The following is a 25,162-nucleotide window of genomic DNA, read 5'->3' as shown; positions in this document are numbered from 1 at the left end:
TAGGGTCTCTATGCTTTTTAAACATAAAATGGGGTGTCAGTGCTTTAAGGCCTCTATTTAGGGGTGCCACTGCAATTTGCTCTAAAATAAATCAACCATTTTTACTATAAAAATAATCTATGAATAAGCAAAATCTGAAGTAAAAATAGAACAAGTTGCTAAAGGAAGGTTAGTAGAATAGTTAAAAACTTGACTTCTCAATGAAGTGATCGTGGGTTCAATCCTTATCGGTGGTATACGTAATATTCTCATTCCCAATTTTCCAATTTTTCTATATATAAAAGGCGTCATTGTACCGGAAAAAATAAATAAAACAAGCTTTTGCTTTTTGTTTCTTTGCAATTTTTTTTCCGGTTGATCCAACGTTTGGCAATAAAACCTTTCTTTTCTTATCTTATTCGATTCAACGTCTAAATGTAAAAAAACCGGAACCAACTTGGGCAGTCTTCTTCTTCTTCTTTCTTTCTTTCTTTCTTTTTTATTTTTTATGTAGACCAAAATTTCAAGAGAAAGGGAAGAACTGAATCATCAAAACATGATGCAGATTATAGAAAGAAGGCAAAACAAAGAAAGATGACCGATGAAGAAAAACTACCTCTGCGAGGTAGCTAGATTTGGTTAAATAATGGGTGAAAAGATGTGAGAGAGAAGAGATGGGATAAATTTTTTAAATAGAGATGACATTTATACCCATTATTTTACTTTTAAAATTTGTTTTCAAATTTGGGGGAGGGGAGGAATAGTGATATTTCACATGTGAGAAAAGAAAAAAGCTGAAAAAATGAAGGAAATTAATATAAAAAATGAAAAAGCTAAGGAAATAGCAAAAAAATTTAAAAATTCGAGGAGGCATGGCCCCCTCCAACCCCTTAGTGGGTCCGCCCCTGTAAGTGGTTAAGGGCAATCTAAAAATTATGAATTATTTAACCATAACTTAATAGAATCTACTAACAGTGATTTGGGAGTGTTGGTGTTTTTTGCTATAGATTTTGGGGTGTTGATAAAATTTATTTTACCCTAAAATAAATCATTGTGGGACCTCAGTGAGTCCGTAGGCTCTATTACTATTGTTTAATAGAAAAATATCAGGGTTGCACATTGTTTTCTCCTGATGGAGAGGTGATCCAGGATCGGGGGAGGGTTGGCAAGCTGCGAGGGATAGAAATTTGATTCAAAGACCTCCTTAGTTTTATAAAAAAAATTATATATAAGGGGAGATAATTTGTGAGATGATTCAGTAACCTACCATTCATAGACGGCATCTTTGAATATTCTAAATTCCAAGTCACAATTGGTGGTCAGACGTTCAATGCACTGACTTCAGAGTCGGGATCAACACGTTTCAGTCCAGGTCAGCCGAGTCCAAACTCGATTTACCAACCGATTCTTATTGAATTATTTAATACGAATTACAGATCATCAGAAATTAAAATCATTTGGGTACTATATTTGGCAATTTTTTCCCTGGCGTGTGTGGCGATCTCATATCTCGTTCTGTCTTCTCTCGTGAGAGTAGTTTCGCAAACCTGCAAAACCATGAACAACAAAATAATTACTAAAATTCAAGAACTAAAATAATCTGAAATTAATAACCAGAGGTAGCTAGATTTGGTTTATACTTGATGAGAGCTTCTTCATTAGTTCCTTCTCCCTTCACTGGTTCAGTAATTCCAGTCTGCAAGTTCACTCTTGAAACTTGTTTCTTCAACAAGCTTTCTCCAACTTTCACCAGCTCCTGTAAGTTCTCTTTAGTAGCAACGTCAACAGAAGACACCATTCCTCCTAGTGTATCATCCTGTATTAATTTCAGTATTTGTTAGTGTATGTGCACTCGAAAGGACTATCTGCTGCTCCGCAAGAACACACCCAAAAGTGAGAGCCATCGAAGATGACGATTACAGAAAAAGTTTTGGTAAAAATACAAGTTTTCAACTACATGGTTATGCAAGACTTGCCTGAATCCGGAGGTACTTGTCTTCACAGTTCAGAGCTTTGAAAACCACAGAAATATGATAATCTACCATGTCTGCACTGGAGTTAGTAAACACATCCACTAATGGAGTTGAGCCACCACTGTTCAACCACCCCAGAATACCCCATTTAGCTGAATCTTGAGCATTATATTTCTCTTCAGTCTTGGCTGTACCAGTCCCTAAAGATATGACCATAAATCTTGCATAATCCATTGGTTTAATGAGGAAGAAATCTGGGTTTCCACACACAATCTCCCTTGTAATTTCTCCCATAGCCACCAAAGCCTGAAAAACATGCATGGATTAAGATGAGGAGAAAAACCAGTAAAAGAGCAGTAACTTCATTTTTAAAGATTCAAGATTCATACTGGGTTATTAGCAGCCACACCACCATCAATGAGGTCGAATTTTCTCTCACTCCCATCTGAATGTACTGTTTTAAAGTGATGGGCAGGAAGATAGGTTGGGGCTGCTGATGTACTGATGCATATGTCTGAGAGAAATGCATCCAAGGATGGAGTTCCCCTCACCTAAACCAGAAAAAATTATCAAAAAAAAAAAAAAAACAGGATTTCTGGAAATATTCCAAAGGGAGAAAACCCAAAGAGATAAAGGGTTACCTCATAAGTGGAGAAGATGGTTGGTTGCATTCGTTTGATGTCAAAAGTAGGGATAACCACATTAGTAAGTGTCTGATGTAATTGTGTGGTTCCTAGTTTTTCTTTGACTATCTTGTGAAGAGACTTGCCATCATATTTTGGTCCTGTCACTGATTTGATAATCTTTGCCATAGGAGAAAATGGGCAACTGTAATAAAGAACAGAGAAATTGGTCAATCGTACAAAATTGTCTCATGTCATTGTAATTGACTTCAAGGCACTGAATTTGCATTTTTTCAGGAACCCTAAAGTCTTAACAACAGCTGTATAGTGGTTGGCTAGCTCAGGCTAAGGTCCAGTGGTCCACATACCAGTTTGTGGTTTAAGATGATTTAGCAGAAATTTCATCTTGAATAAGACTAAGTGATTCTTGGGATTCACTCTTTTCCATTGAACCCAAAACGAGAAAACAACTGTAGATGCAGCTCTACTGAAGCAATAAACCATCAATAAAGACAGAAGAACAATACCTCATTTGTGGAAATATCTTAGGGCAGTTTTCCAGGTAGAAGTCCTTGATATCTTTGGCAGAGAATAAGGGACGGTTCTTCTCGTTGGGTGTTGTTAACATGGCAGTCACCAAACCACCTGTGCTAGTTCCAGCAATGACATCAAAATAGTCTGCAAGTCTTGCATCTTCTCCATCCAAAGCCTGCAACAAAGAAACCCAATTACATCACATAGTTCATAAATTTGAACACTTTAACAGCTGAAAAACTAACAAGATTCTAAGCTTTTGAGTCATTTGGTGCATCAGTTATCCATTTAGTTCATTCTATATATTTTTCTTACCTGTAGTTGGGACTCCAAGAAGCCAAGAACAATGCCAGGGATGATTCCTCTTATTCCACCTCCATCAATACTGAGAATGGTAATTAGTTTTCCAAATGTTGGAGGCTGTAAGCTTGCCAGATTTTTTTCCATAATTATAACTAAGAATGAATAATATAGGATGCAAGATTGCAAGGTAACTGATTTTCTTGTCTCAGAGAGAGAAAGAGAGAGAGAGTTATCTGAGGGGGTGTGCAGTTATGCCTGTGGTACAGAGTATTTATAGTTTCTCAGGTCTTCTCAGGTCTTGCTTCACCCTTAGCAAGTTGCAAGAAGAACAATATAGTCTTCTTCAATTTCAGTCTTGTTTCCAAGAAATGAATTTGGATAAGAATGTATAATTGTCTAGTCATTTACCAATGAAAGGTCAAGATTGTTCCAACCCACACAAGCAGACTCCTGGTTCTAAGATGGCCATGGCCCATGGGTGCTCTTAAGACAAGCAGAATAGTAGGTAAGGAGAATTAGGTGGAGCCTTGAAGCCACTAGAACCTCACCAGAGTTCTGTTTTTTAAACCTTAAGCTACTAATTAAGAATGGTGACAGTGAAAGGTCAACAATGGCTACTGTGACATGAGAACTTAACTATGTGAGCTGTGAGGATCAACAAGGTTCATGTTTATGTTCAATGCAGTGGGGTCTCTGTTCCCTCACTTTCAGGTAGACATCAGGCATCACAGGCAAAAGTATAACTCTATTCATCAGTGTGCAACTACCTTGTACTATGCATTGAAGGAAATAGGTATCTGGACCATCTGAAAAAAGAGGGAAGACAACAGTTGCATGATATAGACTTAATCAATTTGATGCAGTTAAGACAAGGTTCATTAGAAAAAAGGGTTAACAGAGAAAAAACTCTTCTCTTTTCTCTTGAGAATTGATCTTACTGCACTTCCCACTTGCTGCTTTTACTTTCTGTATTAAAAAAGAACAAGTGGGAGATGGAAATGATACAAGCTCATTTCATGCTTATAAAAGAACAGGGAGAAGATGCTTTGTCAGCTCATTACCTAATCTTCTCTATTTGCCATTCTTGTTTCATAGGTTGATGAATTTACTTTCAGCTTTCCTTCTTTTAGTGAAGGGGAGGTGTTCCTCAACTAGCACCATGGAAAGGAATTTGCAGGACATAATAGCCCCTCTGCTTGTGTTTATTTTTGTTTTGTGCTTAGAAAGGACATCAATTACACTTTTAGAATCTGATTCAAACACAACTCTCTGAATATCCTCTGCTAACGCATGAAGCACCGAAATTGCATCAACTCAAGCCACCTTGAACCTGGGTAGGGCTTGGATTGAGATATACTTTTCTTGAGGGCAGGATAGTGTATGGTTAAGCAAGGCCAGGGTTTGAGAATAACTTTATGTACTTAGGCCCAAACAAATTTTATCTTTTTCATTTTCTATTGACTCTCCTTCTTACTTCTTTCTTGTCCCAGCCCCCAGCCCAGCCCAGGTCAGCTCAAACCATTTTTTATCTTCCTTCCTGTGTTGTTTTTTTATTTTAGATTTCTTATCTGGAACATGTTCTCCTTCGCCTACCTTCATATTGAATTCATTTCCCAAGTCCATACCCTTCAAACAGACACAAGTTGAGAGTATCAAGACAATGGAAACAACATTTGGCTTGATATTATGTGAGACTATTTTTCTGAAATATTGAATAATAGTCATTTTAGGTTTATCTCTTAGTGCAAAACCTACAATCACGCTAGTCCAAGATACAATATTTCGTTCAGGCATTTCATCAAACAACCTGAGAGCATCAACTATAGACCCCTGTTTTTTTTACATAATAACTAACCATCATCATCCATGATGCTACTACATCCTTAAAATCCATTTGATCAAAAATTTTCTTGACCAAATTAATATTGCCCAACTTGGAGTAGATGTTTATCACCGAGTTCGCAACCCTGTACTTAGGGAATGCCCAATTGAATAGAAACTCTAATAGTGAGGACGTTAAAATCTTTTAGGCTGCGTTTGTTTGCAAAGGTGGGGTAGAAAAAAAGGGGTGAGAAAAAAAATATGTGGGCTTTATGTGTATGTGTAGTGGGGTAAGGGAGAAGCAAAGGAAAATAAAGAGTTTTGTGGAAAAGTGATACTAGTGGGTCTCATTTTTTACTTTTCCACAAAATCCCACAAAATTTGTAGAGTTTTAAAAAGTCTTGGGGTGAAAAAGTTGGGTTGCCACCTCACTAGAAAATCTTTTAATTCAAGGAAACTCATCTCTCACTTTTCCACCCTAAACAACTAAACAATATACATTTGTAGGAAAAGTAGAAAATTTTTGTTTTTTTCAATAATTTTCCCACCCCAAACAAACGCAGAGAAAAAAGAGTTTGCACCTCAATGCATTTACCAATTCTCCTTGTAATTGTCAAGTTGGAGAGTGGTCTGAATTTCAAATATGAATTTCCAACTAAAAATTACACGGTCCCAGTTGAAGAGCAATCTAAAAATTACATGATTAGAAACTTTTAGGTTTCCCTTTAAAAAAAATAATCATTCAATGTTTCACTTAGCAAAACTAACTAAAATTGAGTTTGTGTTTGCAAAACTAATCAAAATAGTGATTTTTCATATTTTTGAACGTTTTTACCTCTAAAATTGACCATACCAATATAGGGATAAAAATGTCGAAAGGACATGAAAAAATTAGTGACTTTTCCTTTTGGTCAAAATGGTGATTTTTCCCTTAAGTGTGATTAGTCTTAGGGGTAAAAAATGTCCGAAGGGGATTAAAAAAATCGGTATTTTGGTTAATTTTGTAAACCTAACTTAGTTTTAGCTAATTTTATTAATTGAAATATTGAGTGGTTACTTTTGTAAAGGCAAACCTATATATATGTTGCTAATCATGTAATTTTCCCAAATTACACGGTCCCTTCGAGAGAGCAATTTGAATTTCCACTCTTTTGGCTAGAATAATAATAAATATATTAATATCAATTTGTTTGATGTTCACACTCCCTCTGAGATTCCATGCATAAGAAAAATCCATAGATTTGGCCATTTAGTATGTGTTTGGTAACGTTTCTGTTCTAGGGGACCAGTTCTTATGTAAAACCATTTTTATATGTTTCTATGCTTAAAGAACATTTACTGTTTAAAAATAGGCGTTTGATAAATCTGTTCTAAAAGTATTTCCGGAACAATTTGGTGTTTGATAAACTCGTTCCAGTAATGAAAAAAGAACGCTTATAGAACATATGGATGTTTGATAAAACTGTTTTAGGAAATATGTTCTTATTACAAAAATTTATGGTTAAACCAATAAATATGACTAAATTCATACCCTACATTCAATATGGATACCAAATTCAAATGTGCATGAAATCAATTAAAAGCCTGGATTAACAAATAAGAAATAGAATTTTTTACGTATGGGTCCATTTAGTGGGTCATAGACTAATGTTAGGTATGCAAACTAATCTTGGGTCCCCTTAATAAAGATTTGGTATGTATTTTTGTAGTTTTTTCTGAAAGCCAAATTTTGAAACAAAGCCTTTATGTATATGTTATCACTACAAGAAAACGGGCCTACACCGTAAATCTAAAAATGCCGCAGTAAACCTTTCTCGATGCTTCACAAATGCCGGCAAAAGTAGTGTCGTATTGCAACAATGGCACTAAAAACAAACGCCGGTGATGGTGACTTACAATGACACATTTACCGACGTTTAGGAAACACCATTATAGTTTTCTAAAATGTCGACTTTTATACAAAACGCTGCGATATATTATATTTACAGCGTTTACTAAACATCGTTGTTGGAAAGCAAAGTGCCATTTCATTGCCCGCATTTCTTGTTTTAGTGCTTTTTCGCAGCGTTTTTGAAACGCCGTTGTAGAGATGAGAGTAAAATTTATTTGCTGGCGTTTTTTATAAACCCCGTCATATGTGACTTATGCCGGTGTTTTAAAAACGCCGGGATAAGTTTTTTTATTTAAAAAAAAAAATGTTTCCAAAAAAGCCATATTTTAATGCTGGACCAAAAACCATACTTATATTGAATTATCTAATAAAAGAAAGCTCACTACAAATCTACAATCAATCTATTCCCTCCATCCAATCAAAGACATACATGTGATAGTTATAGGACTTATCGAAATGTGGGGATTGGGCTAAAGAAAAAATATCAAATATAAACCCAAGAAACTCATGGTATACAACCATAGAGTTCAGTATCTCAGCATCAATGGGTTCATCTCCCAAGTCAATAACATCCATCTTTTCTCTGATTGTAGGACAGCTTCAGTATATAGAGCAACAAGATTAGCACCAACATACCCATGATTGTCCTTATCTGCGTAAATGGAACATAGGATTTGTTAGATTGACTAATTCAAAATTTTGCTTTGATTTATTACTAAACATTCCAAATAACACTTTCAAGGTTGGTTCATGATAGATTTTCAATACTGAAAACAAATCCTTATCTATTTCAAATATTCAAAGAAATTGATCTCATTTCCTCATAATTTTCTATATAATAAGAATCTGAAATTACATCAACAATTTGCTCAATAAGAAATGCAGGTATGTTGTCAAGTTCATAGACCATCATATCTGGGTTCTCAATTGGTGAAATTCAATGACTGACTGGGTCACCCACAGGCCAAGCATTCACAAACAGATTATCTTGAGGAATCACCTTCTCAAAATATGTTGCAGGTGGTGGAATTACACCTCCAACACCCATTACAGGCACGACAATGAATGCAGCAATCTGAGATTTAGACATACGAACGATCAGCAACAAAACATCTCTTGCAAATATAAAGAATTCCTATTGACATGGGGTGATATCCGAAGCAACTACAGTCTCTGGTCCCTCCTTAAGTATAATATTCTCCAAATTATAGGCTAATCTAGTGGAAAACCTCCATCTCTCCTGGAACACATATGAACATGTCTCTCAGTAACAAAAGAAACAAACTAAGGAATCAAAACTAACATGAGTAAGAAAACAACCTGGTAAATGATACCGCCAATAATGTGGGCAGTCAGCATGCAAAACAAATGGTGCAGGAAGATCAAATTTCTGATGAAGAGCTAGAAGACTGTAAGGGGACTTTCTCAGAAGTGCATTTAAAACATTCCGATAATTACTCCGACAAAACATAAAATAACTTGATGCTTAAAATATCATAATAGGCCAAATTTGCAAGAAAAAGAGCACCACTATCAAGATTAACTTCCAAAGTTACATTTGGCAATATTGCTTCCACACATACTCAGAAAGGCTACTTGATATCAAAGTTGACCCATGGTACCTGTCAAATGCAGAAGAAATAAAGCTATATCCTTAATAAAAATATATGATGACTCCTAAATTAAACAAGAACATACGACTTTGGACTCCTAAATTAACTAATGAAGAACATACGACTTTTCCCGTGCAATAAATTTCTTCTTATCTGGCCTTCCAAGCGCATATTATAGTACCAAACCAATTTCACCTACAAGAAAACAGAAATATACCTGAAAGAAATCATATATTATAAATTGAATCAAAGATAGTTGAACTTCAAAGCATCCCCACCTTATTTCAGCATCTTTGTTCAAATTCGTACTTATATTTAACCATGTTCCACTTAACTAGTCTATCATGTCTTGGTTGTATAAGAATTTCTATAGGATGAGAATTAGCCCAAAAAAAAAAAAAAAAAAAAAAAAAAAAATTTTTTTTTTTTTTTTTTTGAAGGGGGGTTTTTTTTTTCCTTTTGCAAAAATTTAAGTGAGTTTCGTTGATCTCTTGTGTTTGGTGGGCAATGAAAGTCCTCCTCATTAATGGAGGGATCATCTTTGTTGACAAACATATGGGAAAGATTTTCTCTCAGCCACTATATTTGACTAAGTGAGAGAGGAAATCTCTCATTCTCTCTCTCTCTCTCTCCTAATCTCTAAATCCCTTGGAGACAACTCCATTAATATGGACGGTAAGTCCTTTGACAAAATGGCAAGGGAGATAAGGCAACGTCCATTCTTCATCCTCCTCTCCAACTATAAATAGGGGTGGGGAGGCTTGCTTGATTGCAAAGAAGTGGAGGCAAGCAAGCCAAGTGAGAGGTAAGCCAAGTGAGAGGCAAGCAAGCCAAGTGAGAGGTAAGCCAAGTGAGAGGCAAGCAAGTGTGGGAACACTCCTCTAGAGTTGAGAGTGTGAGTTGAGAGAGGGTGTACAGGGGTATCTGGTTTTGGATACAGGGTTGGGTTGGGTTGTAAATCCAAGCACTGTACAAGAGTTGTATTTCAACTTTCTCATAGTGAAGGTCCCATTACGCCCGTGGATGTAGGCAAAGCCGAACCACGTATATTGTTGTGTTGGTACTTCCTTTGTGATTATTTCCTTCGTTATATTTCACGTGGGTCCCATACAAGTACTATTCACGTGGGCCCCACATTGACACTATTCACAACACTATTCACATTGGCACTATTCACGAATACATTTTTGTATTGTTTTTCTCTGTCAATCCTTTACACATGAGGGAAAATAGTGAACCGTCTATCGGTCTTTTTCCCAACAAGTGGTATAAGAGCAAGGTTCGCGTGATTGTCGTAAAAGATGTCGATGGAGGCAAGCGCCGTAGGACGGATGATCAGCTTGAACGGGAGCAACTGGATGATATGGAAATCCAAGATGGAAGATTTGCTATATTGCAAAGACTTGTATGCTCCCATAGAAGGTGCATCGTCAAAACCAGAGCAGATGTCTAAAGCGGAATGGAAAATCCTAGATCGAAAAGCCGTTGGCTTCATACGCCAATGGTTAGATGATTCTGTTTATCATCACGTTTCCACTAAAAGTTCGGTGCATTCACTATGGCAAAAGCTAGAAGGTCTGTATGAGAGAAAATCCGCTTGCTACAAGGCATTCCTTATCAGGAGACTTGTAAATCTCAAATACAAGGAAGGGAGTTCTGTGGCAGCACACTTAAATGAGGTACAAAGTATTGTTAACCAACTCAGTTCTATGAAAATGACACTTGATGATGAGTTGCAAGCTTTGTTATTGTTAAGTTCATTGCCAGAAAGCTGAGAGACCTTAGTTGTATCCCTCAGTAACTCAGCTCCTGAAGGAAAGCTCACAATGGATATAGTAGCTGGAAGCCTACTGAATGAAGAGACAAGGAGAAAATCCTCAATCTCATCTCACAGTGAAGCCCTTGTCATTGAGAAGAGGAGGATGAAGAATGGACGTTTCCTTATCTCCCTTGCCATTTTGTCAAAGGACTTACCGTCCATATTAATGGAGTTGTCTCCAAGGGATTTAGAGATTAGGAGAGAGAGAGAGAAGGAGAGATTACCTCTCTCACTTAGTCAAATATAGTGGCTGAGAGGAAATCTTTCCCATATGTTTGTCAACAAAGATGATCCCTCCATTAATGAGGAGGACTTTACAAACTCCCCCTCCGACTCATATGGAGGGACAGATCACGGCACAGTCGGAGGGGGAGTTTGTAAAGTCCTCTTCATTAATGGAGGGATCATCTTTGTTGACAAACATATGGGAAAGATTTCCTCTCAACCACTATATTTGACTAAGTGAGAGAGGAAATCTCTCATTCTCTCTCTCTCTCCTAATCTCTAAATCCTTTGGAGACAACTCCATTAATATGGACGGTAAGTCCTTTGACAAAATGGCAAGGGAGATAAGGCAACGTCCATTCTTCATCCTCCTCTCCAACTATAAATAGGGGTGGGGAGGTTTGCTTGATTGCAGAGAAGTGGAGGCAAGCAAGCCAAGTGAGAGGTAAGCCAAGTGAGAGGCAAGCCAAGAGAAGGTAAGGCAAGTGTGGGAACACTCCTCTAGAGTTGAGAGTGTGAGTTGAGAGAGGGTGCACAGGGGTATCCGGTTTTGGATATAGGGTTGGGTTGGGTTGTAAATCCAAGCACTGTACAAGAGTTGTATTTCAACTTTCTCATAGTGAAGGTCATATTACGCCCGTGGATGTAGGCAAAGCCGAACCACGTATATTGTTGTGTTGGTGCTTCCTTTGTGATTATTTCCTTCATTATATTTCACGTGGGTCCCATACAAGTACTATTCACGTGGGCCCCACACTGACACTATTCACAAGGGCACTATTCACGAATACATTTTTGTATTGTTTTTCTCTGTCGATCTTTTACACAGGATGGAAAATAGTGAACCGTCTATCGGTCTTTTTCCCAACAAGTCTAATTTGGTGTGAGTTCATCACAACAAGATAACTCTCAAATCTAATTCCACCCAACAAAAATGAGGTTCAGGTAGATAGACTTCACCTGGTATGATAGATACTAGAAATATAATCCACAAAGCCCTAAACCATACCTCTGAAATTTTTATTTCTAGGTAGTAATGAGCTATATAAGCCTGAGAGAGACTATTCAATCCAAAACTCCAAACAGAGAACCAACCTCAGTCGTGACAAACAGAGAAAGTGATGACTGGTTACTTAGAAGACTAGAGAAGACTACAAACAAATGAATAACAAATGAATGAATGAATGAAAGGATGATAGATTGGTTGCCTCACCTTATCCATCCTTTTTCCTTTTCTGACTCTAGTTCCCAATGTCACCTTCATCATTCCATTTCTATGGGTCTTTTAAATTCAGTTCTAACTTCTACTCTTACACAATAACCCACAACTGTTAGGAAGTCAAAAGCAGCTAAGAAAAGAGATGGAAAGAAAAGAATGAAGAAAAAAGAGGCAATAATGAGTCATGAATTAATGAATTTGAAGCTTGATAAAGATGGAAAGGGAATTTCTTTCTTGGTCTTGGTTCGCAAATGTTTACCTTGTTCATCTTAGAGAAGATAAAAGGATGCGAGCCTCCTAGCTTGTGACAAAAAGATATGGATTTAGTAGGTAACAAAACAAGATTCAGGGGATTTTGATCCTCTGCTGCCTTAAGGCCCTACTGCCCCTGCTGTTGATCATTGAGATAGCACCCTGTCAGCTTGAAAATATGTCCAACACTTCTGAGTGCTTTTTATTAACTAAACCGAGTTTGAAAACAAGCTGTTGGATGTATTTTGTGCTTATGAGTTGCAATCTCAACAATCAACAGCAGCGCAGCAGAGGATCCTAATCCAGGATTTAGGTGGTATTATAAAGTAAATCTGAAGTTAGGAGAGGAATGGATATTTTCTTTTACCAATGGATTGGAGAGGGTGTGATGAGAAACACAGATAGCTCCTGAAAATCTACTTCGCCAAATATAATTTCTAAACGATCAAACTGGCATTTAAGAAACAAACATGTATCAATAAATGCATATTTGAAAATCGAAAAGCATAAACGTCAATTGATTTCTCACATTCGAGGCCGATATTATTTCTTCAATCGAAGGTCACACGCAACAGCAGCGAGGTGAGCGGCCGATGCAAGGTGAGAAGACCTAAGCGTATTAACTAGTTACTCGTGAGAATTGAGAATTCATAGTTGAGAACACCATTGAAATTCAGATGTTAAAGCGTCAAGAGAAACATGAAAGGTGAGTGACACGGAAAATGGCTTAATGGATTTCAAGATAGATTACTTACGAAAACGTGGAGCTTGTATGATTAATTTCAGTTTTTCTTTCTCAAAAGTCGGAACAGTTCTTCATCTTCCATCGAAAACAAAAAAAAAGAGATTTGCTTACCTAAATCTTCTTTTCCGGAGACAAAAGGAGAATAACTTTGCAACGAGCAGAGGTAGGGCGCATAACTCCATATCGACTCTACCTGCAACCAAATCCGTGTCAATAAGACGACGAACTAGGTTTTTCGTCGAATATAATGACTGAAAAATCATCGTTGTTGAAACCTACCGTGGAGGCGACACTGGGTTTGCAGACCTTCGAACTTCTCCAAGCCATAGAGAAGCAGTATTGAACTTAGCGTGAACACAAATGGGGTTTTATCGGGAACGATTTATCAGTTTTGTTTTGTTTTTGTTCTTTCAGAAAAAACAAGTTTTAGATGTTCTGTAAAAGGGGTTCTTGGAACCAATTTTTATGTCGGTTTGTTCTTTAAGAACAGAAGAACGAACAGTTTTATCAAACGCTTCTAATCCGTTCTTCTGTTCTTAAAGACTAAAAGAACATTAAAAACGTTCTTTCAGAGTGTTATCAAACGCGCCCTTAGGTTTCTTCTGTTCTCTATCTCTGTTCCATCACTAGGGTTTGCAGAGGTACAAGAAATTTCATGATTAGGGTTGTAAAGAAAACAAGAGATTGAAGCTTGCCTCGAGTTTAGGGTTCACGTGTTAAAAAACTCGTTTGAAGAGAAGCTGATGGTGACGATGGAGAAGGGATGGCAAAGCCGCAGAAGGATGGATTTGACGATTTTTATTTATTTATTTATTTTTTCAACCATGGGTTGTGAATTGTGATTCTATGCTTTGGAGATTCTAAATGGATTTCCATAAAATCACAAATTTACATTAAAACACAGAATTAGCCGATTCCATAGAATCACCAATTTTGAATTAAACAGTTTTTTAACCGAATCATGATTCTTTGGAAGCCAATTCTAAGAAATTGCGTAACCAAAGACAATCTAAAGATTGAATGAGACACCTCAAGCCAAGTCAATCAAAAGGATTGTTTTCACTTTCTTAGAGTGCACAAGGATTGTTTTCACTTTCTTAGAGTGCATTGTGCTTGGTGAAGGCAGCCATAGAATTATACTAGCTATTCTTCAATGAGTTTTACGCTTATTTTGTTTTCGCTAGTCTCCTAATTGAGTTATGAGGAAAATTATCTTTTATTTCAATTTATTTGATGTTCATCCAATTATATCCACTGTAAGTTAAGGTTTGCATATGAGGGTGGGGTAAAAAAGAAAGAAAGAAAGAAAGTGTGGCACTGGTTGATGTCGTGACAAGGGAGTGATAAGAGTGCAGGCTGGGGAGATACAGAGCCAAAGAGGTTAGTCAATGGTGTTGTGTATTGAAAGTTCTTCTTCTTCTCCACATATAAACGTGCATTAGTGTGTGAACCACTTTAAATCTCTATATATTTTCAATTTATTTTGATTTTTACTCTTAATTTCTTGGTGTTCGTATTAACTATGGGCTTGTAGAATATTATCAATTCAAGGTGGAGTCTCTGTTGGAATGCAATAAAGAAAATATTAATCAGCTATTGAGTTCTTTTTAAGTATCCTTTCCCTTGGTTGGTGGTGTTCTTCTTGGATGAACTGGATAGTTTTCTCCCCCCCCCCCCATTGATTAGAAGTGACTTGTCCCTTCTACAGTGGCGGAGCCACGTTGGGACTGGAGGGGGCCATGGCCCCCTGGATTTTTTGAAATTGTAAATATTCTTGTTTTTTTTTCTTATCTCTCTATCTTTAAATGTGAAATACCACTATTTGGCCCCCCTCTAAAAATTAAAAATAAAAATTTAAGATAAAGATGATGGGTACAAATGTCATTCATAATCTTTATCTAATGGTTATCTTTAAATCCCTAGTTTTAAGGAATAAAAGGTTAAATTCTAATTAAAAACTAACTTAAAAACTAACTCACGATCCATGAATTTCTCCTTATATATTCTCTCCTATTTTCATTTCTATTTATTCTCTCATGAATCTCCTCTTTTATTCCTATTTTTTCTTTTTTTTTTCTCACACGTCTCACAAAATATTGAAGTAGTTAGCAAATTTTGAAATTTTCCTAAATCTTCTCCACATCAGATATTCACTCTCTCTTTCTCAAATTATTCCTTTCTCTCTCTCTCTCTCTCACACTCACGAATTTTCTATTAATTTACCTAATTTTTAATGTAAACTTCACATTAAAATATAATAATATATTCTGATATGGACCTACGGTGGGTCCCACATTGGCCCACATACATTCGGCCCCCCAATGTTCAATCCTGGCTCCACCCCTGCCCTTCTACTGCATACACGACCAATTTATAGTGCTTAATTCACAGGCGCAAAGTCACAAGATAAGGCTTTCTATGATCCCAAACAGCCCTTTAACATGCCCCCACATTCCCAACACAATGACTACACAGGAAAAGCAGCCTTCTAGTTGTCATTGGCACTGAAAGTCTAAGCACAAAATAACATTGGATATGGACAATGATGGAAAACCAATCAAAAGCTGTGTAGCCATCGAACCTTAGAAGGCAAAAGATAAGAATCTGAAGAACCAAATGAGAATGTCTGGACTGAATTATTTTTAATTTCTCATGTCTCATCATCCTGAAGCTGAGACGACTCTAGGAATCCAAGAATGGTTGCTGGAATAATCTCTATAATGCCTCCTCCATAAATGATAAGGATGGCAATTAATTATTAGGTAACCATAGGTGGGGTTTGTATCTGAGGCAAAGATGAGGGCTTTCTCACCATTGGAAATTGATTCTGAATGAATAAAGGAAGTGGGTAATGCTCAAGATCTCCAAACAAGACTTCCTCTGCAGTTGGGATTTGAAGAAGATGGCTTGGAGTATAACCAAATTAGCAGTATTTATAATGGATCTTTGTGTTGATGAGAGAAAGATCAAGGAACCATACGAGAAGAAGATGTGCCAATTGCCAACTAAGATTTTAGGAACTTTAATTTTCATGTTCCAAAGTCCCACTATCCAAACATTAAGGGTATCAATACTTTTTGCTGTAATTCAATTGTATAATTTAATTCTTGGTAGAGTATGGTTAATTCCAAAGAAGTGGATATATATAAACATCTTGTTTGTTGATTATTGACATTTCCATTTTAGATAAGTCTTGCTGATTGATTAATTGTTTCAAAATTTGAATATCCTCTATATAAATCTTCATTATCTTTGACTTTTGACATTAAGATCAAGCTGTGTTTGGTAAAGATTTGAAGTTCTACCATTTGTTATATGGCGGCTGCTTTGAAGCCTTTGATGGAGTTGGTACAAGAAATGTCTAATTTAATATAATATATTAATGAAAAAATAAATTATTTTAAAATCTTAATTACATAAAAGAATTTAGAATAAAATTACAAACTATAACAAAACAACTATTAATACAATAAATATTCAGGCCATAGCCACAAAGCACAGAAGCTTTTCCCACTATGTTAATTTTTGGCAACTTTGCCATGTGGTGATCTTTGCTCACGAAGCTTCCTTTCCCTTGAAAGCAATCCTGCAAACCTGTTTGTAATAGAGAAATAATTGATTAATATGTGTTTAACATCATAACAAAATGATTAGCAGTAATCAATAACAATTAAGAAGAGTGCATGGTGACCAAAATCTAAATTAATTACTTACTTCGTAAGAGCCTCTGCGTTGGTGACACCATTGGTAACAGGTTCAGTGAGACCAGTCTCTGGATTCACCCTTGAAAGTGGTTTCTTTAGTAACTCTTCACCAACCTTCACAAGATTGTTCAAATTTTCTTTGGTAGAAATATCAACTGATGATAGATTACCAGTTAACGAATCATCCTGAATTAATTTCATTAGAAAGATAGAGTAATAAGTGAATATAATTCAATTCAAGCAGCTGCAATTTAGATGATTCTGGAGATGTTTATATCATCCATGAAAATTGTCATTAGTTTTTGTACCTGAATTCGAAGGTAATTCTCTTGGGAGTGCAAAGCTTGAAAGACCACACTAAGATGGAGATCAACCATGTCTGCACTAGCTTGACTAAAAACAGATATTAATGGAGTTGATCCATCATTATATAACCAGTTCATAGCACCCCACTTGGCTGCTGCTCTAGCAGTATATTTCTGTTCAATCTTCGCTGCTCCTGTTCCTATAGAAATGACAAGAAATCTACCATAGTCCATCGGCTTAATTGGGAAGAAATCATGATTCTTTCTGAAGACCTGCTTGGTGACTTCACCTATAGCAACCAAGGTCTAGAACCATGCGTATGAAAATGTGTTAGCTTATGTTAAAGATTGTTGCTGAAGAATCAAAGTGAACAACAAGGTTTTTCGATCAGTCATGAATTTACCGGATTATTAGCAGCAACACCGCCATCAGTGAGATTGAATTCCCTCACATTCCCTTCCTCATCTTCGTTCTTGAAGTAATAGGTAGGAAGGTATGTTGGCGCTGCAGAAGTACCTATACATATGTCTGCAAGTTTAGCATTCGTTGTTGGATCATTTCTAACCTGCATGAGGAAAAAGAAAAAATAAGGGTTATTATTTTTTGTTAAGACTCATCCTCTCACCTAATAAAGAACAAGGAGAACAAGAAGAAGAAAGGCAAGTTTTACATGGTTTGGCCTTCAATGTGGAGAACATGTGGTATAAAAGCCCTCATTCAAATAAAGAATGTAAGGTAAGGTAGAGTTGCTTGTAATTTCAATTTTCCTATTACATATATAATTGAATTGTCTTGTCCTCGGACTTTTTGAGAGAGAGTGAAAGAGATCAACCTCATAGCTAGAGAAGATGACTGGTTGGAGTCGCTTGATGTCGAAGGTTGGAATGACGGCACAGGTTATGGTTTCGCTCAACCTCTTTGTTCCGAGCTTCTCATTTATTATTTTGTGCAGATACTTTCCATCATATTTGGGTCCAGTCACTGTTTTGAACATCTTTGCGACGTTGCTAAATAGGCCACTACAAGGGGAAAGAAAGATCATGAGGAGATTTTAGAAGCTCTCTACAGAAAAGGAATTCTTTGTTGTAAACTGATTGATTGTTACCTTTCTTGTGGGAAAATCTTGGGGCAGTTATCAAGGTAAAAGGGTTTGATATCTTTGGCAGCAAATAATGGACGATTGTTCTCATCTGGAGCTGTTAACATGGCCGTCACAAGTCCTCCTGTACTCGTCCCAGCAATCACATCGAAGTAGTCTGCAAGTCTAGCATCTTCACCATCTAGTTTCTACCATTTGAAAAACAAGAGAATCCTAACATAATCAATGCTTATTACAATGTTGCATGTTTGTACTAAGTTAACGTATATAAATAAAAATATTAATGTTGTAAGGAAGTGAGTAATGTTGAAGAACCCTAAATTATGAGACCTGAAGCTGGGACTCGAGAAACTCAAGAATGGTGGCCGGAATGATTCCTCTTATTCCTCCCCCATCAATACTGAGAACTGTAATTAGGTTACCATAGGTGGGAGGTTCTAATTGCGGCACAGATGATTGCTTTCTCTCCATTAGGAATTATTGAGTCTCAAGGTAGTAAGGAAGTGGGTAATGATCAAGAACCCTAGATTAAAACTCTCCGTATAGGTAGGTATGGTTTCAATGGAAGAATGATTTGGAGATAACCAAAGAAGTAGAAGTATTTATAATCGACCTCCGTGTTGCCAAAGTCATCTAAACCATGTTTCATATTGTTGATTGAAAAAGTCCATGAAAGACATGGTCAATTGCAGGACTTTGAATTGTTCAAGGACGACCAGTTGGGCACTTGCACTGCATGGTTTCCTCCAGTGAAGATCGAAGTTAGTCAAAAAAATGTTATATATTCAAATTTTCACATTTGAAATACCCATGGTAAGGGTTGTTCTACTCCATGATAATGAATATTCCATCCATTTGATTGAAATGTAATGTTTTTTTATTTTAATTTTTGGACTTGAGGTTCATCCAGAACAGTTTACGCTCATCTAATTACTTCCTCAGGATAGTTCTTATTACATATAATTTAAATTATATCACAAAGAAGAATTGAATCCATGACCTCTTAAATATATAGATTTTCAACAATAATATTTTATTGTCTTCTGATCCAATTGATGTTCTTCGGATTAATGGGAAACTGTCAAAGTCTAAAGTAAACAACAAAACTAGACACGTTTTGTTATGAAGTCATGATTATCACATTTATTTTATTAAGAAATCTAGTAACCTTAATGATAAACTTGTTGATTAGATTTTAGAATTTGAATGTCTTTCTCATTGGGTCAATATACATTTATTCTTGTAATTAGTGTTTAAGATTGTGACAAATGGTGATTGATTATTCAATGTCACAATTAAAATCTAATTAGAAAATACCTCTAATTATTCTTTAAAATTTCTTCTTCGTCTTCTACATATTGTTCTTCACTCACATTGATATTACTTCTAAAATCAAAGAAACCTCACGTAACTTCATGTATCTGAATAAATATACACATGCCTTTGGATGAGAACAATTCAACAGGAAGGCGGCTTTGGTTTTTAAATTTTTATTGTCTTTGTTAAAAGATAGCTGTTGGTTTCAATCTTTTAGTAGCTTCGTGGTTATGTTGTTCTAGTGCATGATAAAGCAAAAGACTTCATCCATTTGATTCAAATATATAGTTTTTCAATGCTGATATCTTTAGTTTATCTATTGATACAATAGATCTTTTTGAGATTAATTTACACGAGAGTGTGAAAGTCTAAAGTAAACAACAACAAAATTAGACACGTATATATGCTCATGATTATCACATTTTTTTTAATCAAGAAATCTAGCTATTGACTTATGATCTTTAATGATAGATATGTTGATCATATTTTAGAATTTTAGTCTCTGTCAGTCTTTTACTTTGAATTAATAAGATACTTTGCTGGATGAAGTGTATTAATATTAATATCTTCATAATATTATTTGTTATGTTATAATTCGAATTTTTGTACTTGATTTCGAAGATAGACCCACACCAATATATTTTGGTAGACGACTCGAATGACTAGATGGGTCGACCCTTTTACCCGATTAAAGCCTTTATTATGAACCAATGTTTTCCTAAGAGGTCATTGTGAAATTTTTTTAGTTTTGCCTTAGGGTGCTGGGCGAGATTTTTGGAAATGTCGTTCTGACGATTGGTTGAGAGATCTCCATTATGTTTTTCTTCTTCTTCACTCACAAACATGCATTGGTGTATGAACTAAGTTAAATCTCTATATATTTTTGATTGAGTTTTTTACGTGTGAATTCCCTTAATGGACCACAAAATAATGTCTGGTGTTCGTTTTAATTATAGGCTTGTTGAATACCATCAAGCCAGTGTCTTGTTGGAATGCAATAGAGAAAATTTTAATCACCTATTGTTTTTCTCAGTAACCTTTCTCTTGGCTGCTGGTGTTCTTCTTGGGTGAACTAATAGTCTTCTCCCCCATTGATTAGAAGTGATTTGTCACAAGCCCCATATATAGTGCTTCAGGCACAAAGTCACAAGATAAGGCTTTCTATGATTCCAAACAGCCGCTTAGCATGCCCCCACATCCCACTACAATGACTACACAGTAAAAAGCATTCCAATTGTCATTCCCACTGAAAGTCTAAGCACAAAATAACATGCGACTTGGAAAAGATAGGAATCTGAAGAACCAAATGAGAAAGTCTGGACTGAATATTTCTAATTTCCTCACATCTCAATGTCTTGAATCGGAGAATGGTTGCTGGAATAATCTCTGTAATCCCTCCTCCGTCTATGATAAGGACCGTAATTAGGTAAACATAGGTGCATGGGGTTTGTATTGAGGAAAAGACAAGGGCTTTCTCTTCATTAGAAATTAATTCTGAATGAATAATTAAAGGAAGTGGGTAATGTTCAAGATCTCCAAACAAGACTTCCGCTGCAGTAGGGATTTGAAGAAGACGGATAACCAAATTAGCAGTATTTATAATATATGGCGGCTGCTTTGAAGCCTTTGATGAAGTTGGTACAAGAAATCGATCTCAAATTTCAAATAATATATTAATGAGAGAACAAATTATTGTAAAATCTTAATTACATAAAAGAATTAAGAATAGAATTACTAACTATCACAAACAAATACTAATACAATATATATTCAGGTTATAGCCAAGAAGATATGAAGCTTTTCCCACTATATTAATTTTTGACAACTTTGCCATGAGGTGATCTTTGGTGACGAAGCATCCTTTCCTTTGAAAGCAATCCTGCAAACCTGTTTGTAATAGAGAAATAATAATTAATTGATATGTATTTAACATCATAACTAGATGATTAGCACTAATCAATAACAATTAAGAAGATTGGTGGCCAAAAACTAAACTGTTTACTAACTTTGTAAGAGCCTCTGCATTGGTGACACCATTGGCAACTGGTTCAGTGAGACCAGTCTCTAGGTTCACCCTCGATAGTGGTTTCTTCAGTAAGTCTTCACCAACCTTCACAAGATTGTTCAAGTTTTCCTTTGTAGCAACATCAACTGATGATAGATTACCAGTTAACGAATCATCCTGAATTAATTTCATTAGAAAGATATAGTAAGTGAATATAATTCAATGCAACTTCAAACAGTTGCAAGTTAGATGATTATGGAGACCTTTATATCATCCATGAAAATTGTCATTAGTTATTGTACCTGAATTCGAAGGTAATTCTCTTGAGAGTGCAAAGCTTGAAAGACCACACCAAGATGGAAATCAACCATGTCTGCACTAGCTTGACTAAAAACAGATATTAATGGAGTTGATCCATCATTATATAACCAGTCCATAGCACCCCATTTGGCTGCTGCACTAGCAGTATATTTCTGTTCAATCTTCGCTGCTCCTGTTCCTACAGAAATGACAAGAAATCTACCATAGTCCATTGGCTTAATTGGGAAGAAATCTTGATGCTTTCTGAAGACCTGCTTCGTGACTTCACCAATGGCAACCAAGGTCTAGAATCATGTGCATGAAAATCCATTAGCTCACGTCAAAGATTGATGCAGAAGAAACAAATGAACAACTAAGCTTTTCGACCAGTCATGAATTTACCGGATTATTAGCAGCAACACCGCCATCAGTGAGATTGAATTCCCTGACATTCCCTTCCTTATCTTCGTTCTTGATGTAATAGGTAGGAAGGTATGTTGGTGCTGCAGAAGTAGCAATACATATGTCTGCAAGTTTAGCATTCATTGTTGGATCATTTCTAATCTGCATGGGAAAAGGAAAAAAAGAATAAGCGTCATGGTGTTTAATTTGCAAGAGTAAATTGTTTGTCTTGGAGAGTAGTTGGGGCCTAGTTTGCTGTATGGGGGCTAGATTGGGTCAGCCTAGTATGAGATAAGTTAAAGGACTTGATTTCAATATGTTTCACCAGCTTCAAAGCTTTTGTCATAATGGTCAAGCACCTAACATTGTTCGAGATTAAGAGAGAGAGAAAGAGATCCACCTCATAGCTGGAGAAAATGACTGGTTGGAGTCTCTTGATGTCAAAGGTTGGAATGACAGCACAGGTTAGGGTTTCGCTCAACCTCTTTGTTCCGAGCTTCTCGTTTATGATTTGATGCAGATACTTTCCATCATATTTGGGTCCAGTCACTGTTTTGAACATCTTTGCCACGTTGCTAAATAGGCCACTGCAAGGGGAAAGAAAGATCATGAGGAGATCATTTTAGAAGCTCTCTACAGAAAATGAATTCTTTGCTGTAAACTGATTGATTGTTACCTTTCTTGTGGGAAAATCTTGGGGCAGTTATCAAGGTAAAAGGGTTTGATATCTTTGGCAGCAAATAATGGACGATTGTTCTCATCTGGAGCTGTTAACATGGCCGTCACAAGTCCTCCTGTGCTCGTCCCTGCAATTACATCGAAGTAGTCTGCAAGTCTTGCATCTTCACCATCCAGTTTCTGCCATTTGAACAACAAGAGAATTTTAACATGATCAGTGCTTCTCACATTATTGCATTTATGTACTACAATAATGCATATGAACAATAATACCAAATGTAGCAAGGAAGTGGGTAATGTTCAGGAACCCTAAATTAAAAGACCTGAAGCTGAGACTCGAGGAACTCAAGAATGGTGGCTGGAATGATTCCTCTGATTCCTCCTCCATCAATACTAAGAATTGTAATTAGGTTACCATAGGTGGGGGGTTCTAACTGAGGCACAGATGATGGCTTTCTCTCCATTAGGAATACTGATTCTCAATGTAGTAAGGAAGCAGGTAATGATCAAGAAGTACTTCAAATTAAACTCTATGTATAGTGGGTATAGTTTCAATGGAAGAATGATATGAAGATAATCAAAGAAGTATAAGTATTTATATATAATCGATCTGTGTAACCATAGTCCTCTATGCCGTGTTTTATATTGTTGATTGAAAAAATACATGCATGTGAAAGACATGGTAAATTTGTAGAACTTTTAATGATCAAAGTTAGTCGAAAATTTGTATATATATATATATATATAAACAAGTTTTCACATTTTAAGTACCTATATATAACAAATTTTCACATTTTAAGTACCTCCATGGTTAGGTTTGTTCTGTCGCACGATAATGTAAAGAATATTACATCATTTGATTTAAATGTATAGTGTATTTTATTTTTTAGACCCGAGGTTCATCCGAACCAGTTTATGCACACCACAATTACTTCTTGGGGATAATTTTTTCTATATTTAATTTAAATATACCACCAAGAAGAATTGAATCCATGAGCTTTTAAGTATAAAGATCAATATTTTGTTTATCTTGTGGTCCAATCGATCTTCGGATTAACAGGAAAGTGTCATAGTCTAAAGTAAACAACAAAACTAGACACGTGCGGTTACGAAGTCATACTTATCTCATTTATTTTAAGAAATCTAGTGACCTTAATGATAAAACTTGCTGACTAGATTTTAGAATAATTTGAATCTCTTTTTGTGACACATGGAAATTGATTATTCAATTGTCACAATTAAAATCTAATTAGAAAATTCCTCTAATTAATTATTCCTTAAAATTTCGTTCCTAATTTTTCTTCAATTCTCTCAAATTTCCATTCTTCTTTGTCTTCTACATATTGTTGTTGAGTTTCAATCTTCTGCGGCCATCCTGCGGCCGCTCCAGATGGCCGCCACATATCATCTCAAAGAATCCATCCATTTTATTCAAATAATATATAGTTTTTCAATGCTGATATTTTTGTTTATCAATTGATCCAATACATCTTCTTGAGATTAATTAACAAGAAAGTTTGAAAGTGACAACAAAATCAGATACGGATGCTCATGATTATCACATTTTTTTTTTAAATTAAGAAATCTAGCTAGTGACCTTATGGTCTTTAGTGATAAACATGCTGATCACATTTTATGTACTTAGAGAATTGGTTTTTTAGAATTTTTATGGCATTTTTTTGTTTAATTAACATTTCAAAGGGTGGCATTAATTTTATAGGGTACCTCATAGGGTGATCCTTAAATTTCTTTTTATCAAAGTCAGTTTAGAGATTTAAGTTTGAACTAAAATGGTGTTGTTGTTTTAGAGTTTAATTTAGGAATTAAATATTTAGATGAAAAAATTTTAAAATTAGAAATATTTAGGAAATGAATTGGAAAACTTATTTATACACCCTTGGGTTTGCTGTATTCATTTTCTTAAAACTTAATTTTTGGGCAATTTTTATTTGGACCCTGAGGTCTGACCCATGTCACTTGTAGTCCAAAAAAAATACAATTTTTGCATTTGCCTCCCTAAGGTATTTGCTAAAAAGAACAATTAGGAACACACCGTTAATAATCAAATGATTTCTATTGGTTTAGTATTCTTTATGATGAAAATATCCACCATGCCCTTTTAGATTTATTACATTAATCCCAAACCTGAAATGATCATAATACCCTTATCTTAAATTAAATGAACTTATAATGTTACACCCTTCTACTCCATTCTTTAACGATTACATAAATGGTCCTTCCTTTTTGTGGACTCTATTCTCACCTGATGAGTTGCTAGAATTTCAATGAGTAGGTCTTGGTCTGTCGTTAAAGAGCTCCCCAATGACAAGAGAGTTCTCGAAAACAAACCAGAA

The 25,162-nt window shown here is 35.8% G+C and overlaps 3 protein-coding genes and 1 long non-coding RNA gene across 13 annotated transcripts; all 4 read right to left on the bottom strand.

The window, feature by feature from the left end:
- Nucleotides 1–1,211: 1,211 nt before the first annotated feature.
- Nucleotides 1,212–3,670, bottom strand: LOC149014971 (patatin-like protein 2). Its single transcript, XM_089156290.1, has 7 exons — nt 3,425–3,670; nt 3,103–3,284; nt 2,594–2,780; nt 2,342–2,503; nt 1,956–2,258; nt 1,620–1,795; nt 1,212–1,526 (listed from the first exon to the last, which is right to left on the bottom strand). Exons 1-7 carry the CDS (start codon nt 3,554–3,556, stop codon nt 1,433–1,435), a joined length of 1,236 nt encoding a protein of 411 aa, XP_089012416.1. The 5' UTR covers nt 3,557–3,670; the 3' UTR covers nt 1,212–1,432.
- Nucleotides 3,671–7,428: 3,758 nt separating this feature from the next.
- On the bottom strand, nt 7,429–13,415 carry LOC149014970 (uncharacterized). 9 transcript variants are annotated; one of them, XR_016173549.1, is made up of 5 exons: nt 13,277–13,415; nt 13,109–13,190; nt 11,995–12,862; nt 8,125–8,932; nt 7,429–7,776 (listed from the first exon to the last, which is right to left on the bottom strand). It is a non-coding gene; the product is annotated as an uncharacterized LOC149014970 (long non-coding RNA). The 9 variants fall into 9 exon arrangements; XR_016173547.1 differs by having other exon boundaries at nt 7,430–7,776; nt 8,125–8,364; nt 8,445–8,932; nt 11,995–13,190; XR_016173552.1 differs by having other exon boundaries at nt 7,430–7,776; nt 8,125–8,199; nt 8,445–8,932; nt 11,995–13,190.
- Nucleotides 13,416–16,375: 2,960 nt separating this feature from the next.
- Nucleotides 16,376–18,680, bottom strand: LOC149014969 (patatin-like protein 2). Of its 2 annotated transcripts, XM_089155510.1 has the most exons (7): nt 18,437–18,680; nt 18,113–18,294; nt 17,840–18,026; nt 17,411–17,572; nt 17,010–17,312; nt 16,712–16,887; nt 16,376–16,591 (listed from the first exon to the last, which is right to left on the bottom strand). In XM_089155510.1, the coding sequence occupies exons 1-7, from the start codon at nt 18,575–18,577 to the stop codon at nt 16,516–16,518; spliced, it is 1,227 nt and encodes a 408-aa protein (XP_089011636.1). In that variant the 5' UTR covers nt 18,578–18,680; the 3' UTR covers nt 16,376–16,515. The 2 variants fall into 2 exon arrangements, with proteins under 2 accessions (XP_089011636.1, XP_089011637.1); XM_089155511.1 differs by lacking the exon at nt 16,376–16,591 and having other exon boundaries at nt 16,708–16,887.
- A 2,554-nt stretch (nt 18,681–21,234) lies between these two features.
- Nucleotides 21,235–23,272, bottom strand: LOC149014968 (patatin-like protein 2). The gene is made up of 7 exons (XM_089155408.1): nt 23,132–23,272; nt 22,807–22,988; nt 22,531–22,717; nt 22,131–22,292; nt 21,731–22,033; nt 21,430–21,605; nt 21,235–21,310 (listed from the first exon to the last, which is right to left on the bottom strand). The coding sequence occupies exons 1-7, from the start codon at nt 23,270–23,272 to the stop codon at nt 21,235–21,237; spliced, it is 1,227 nt and encodes a 408-aa protein (XP_089011534.1).
- Nucleotides 23,273–25,162: the final 1,890 nt, after the last annotated feature.

The sequence above is a fragment of the Hakea prostrata genome, chromosome 5 (assembly GCF_041222555.1).
Source record: "Hakea prostrata isolate BN-2017 chromosome 5, UWA_Hpros_2, whole genome shotgun sequence".
In the NCBI taxonomy this organism is placed as follows: Eukaryota; Viridiplantae; Streptophyta; class Magnoliopsida; order Proteales; family Proteaceae; genus Hakea; species Hakea prostrata.
Note: the sequence above shows the minus strand (reverse complement) of the source record. Positions and strands in the feature narration are given on the sequence as shown.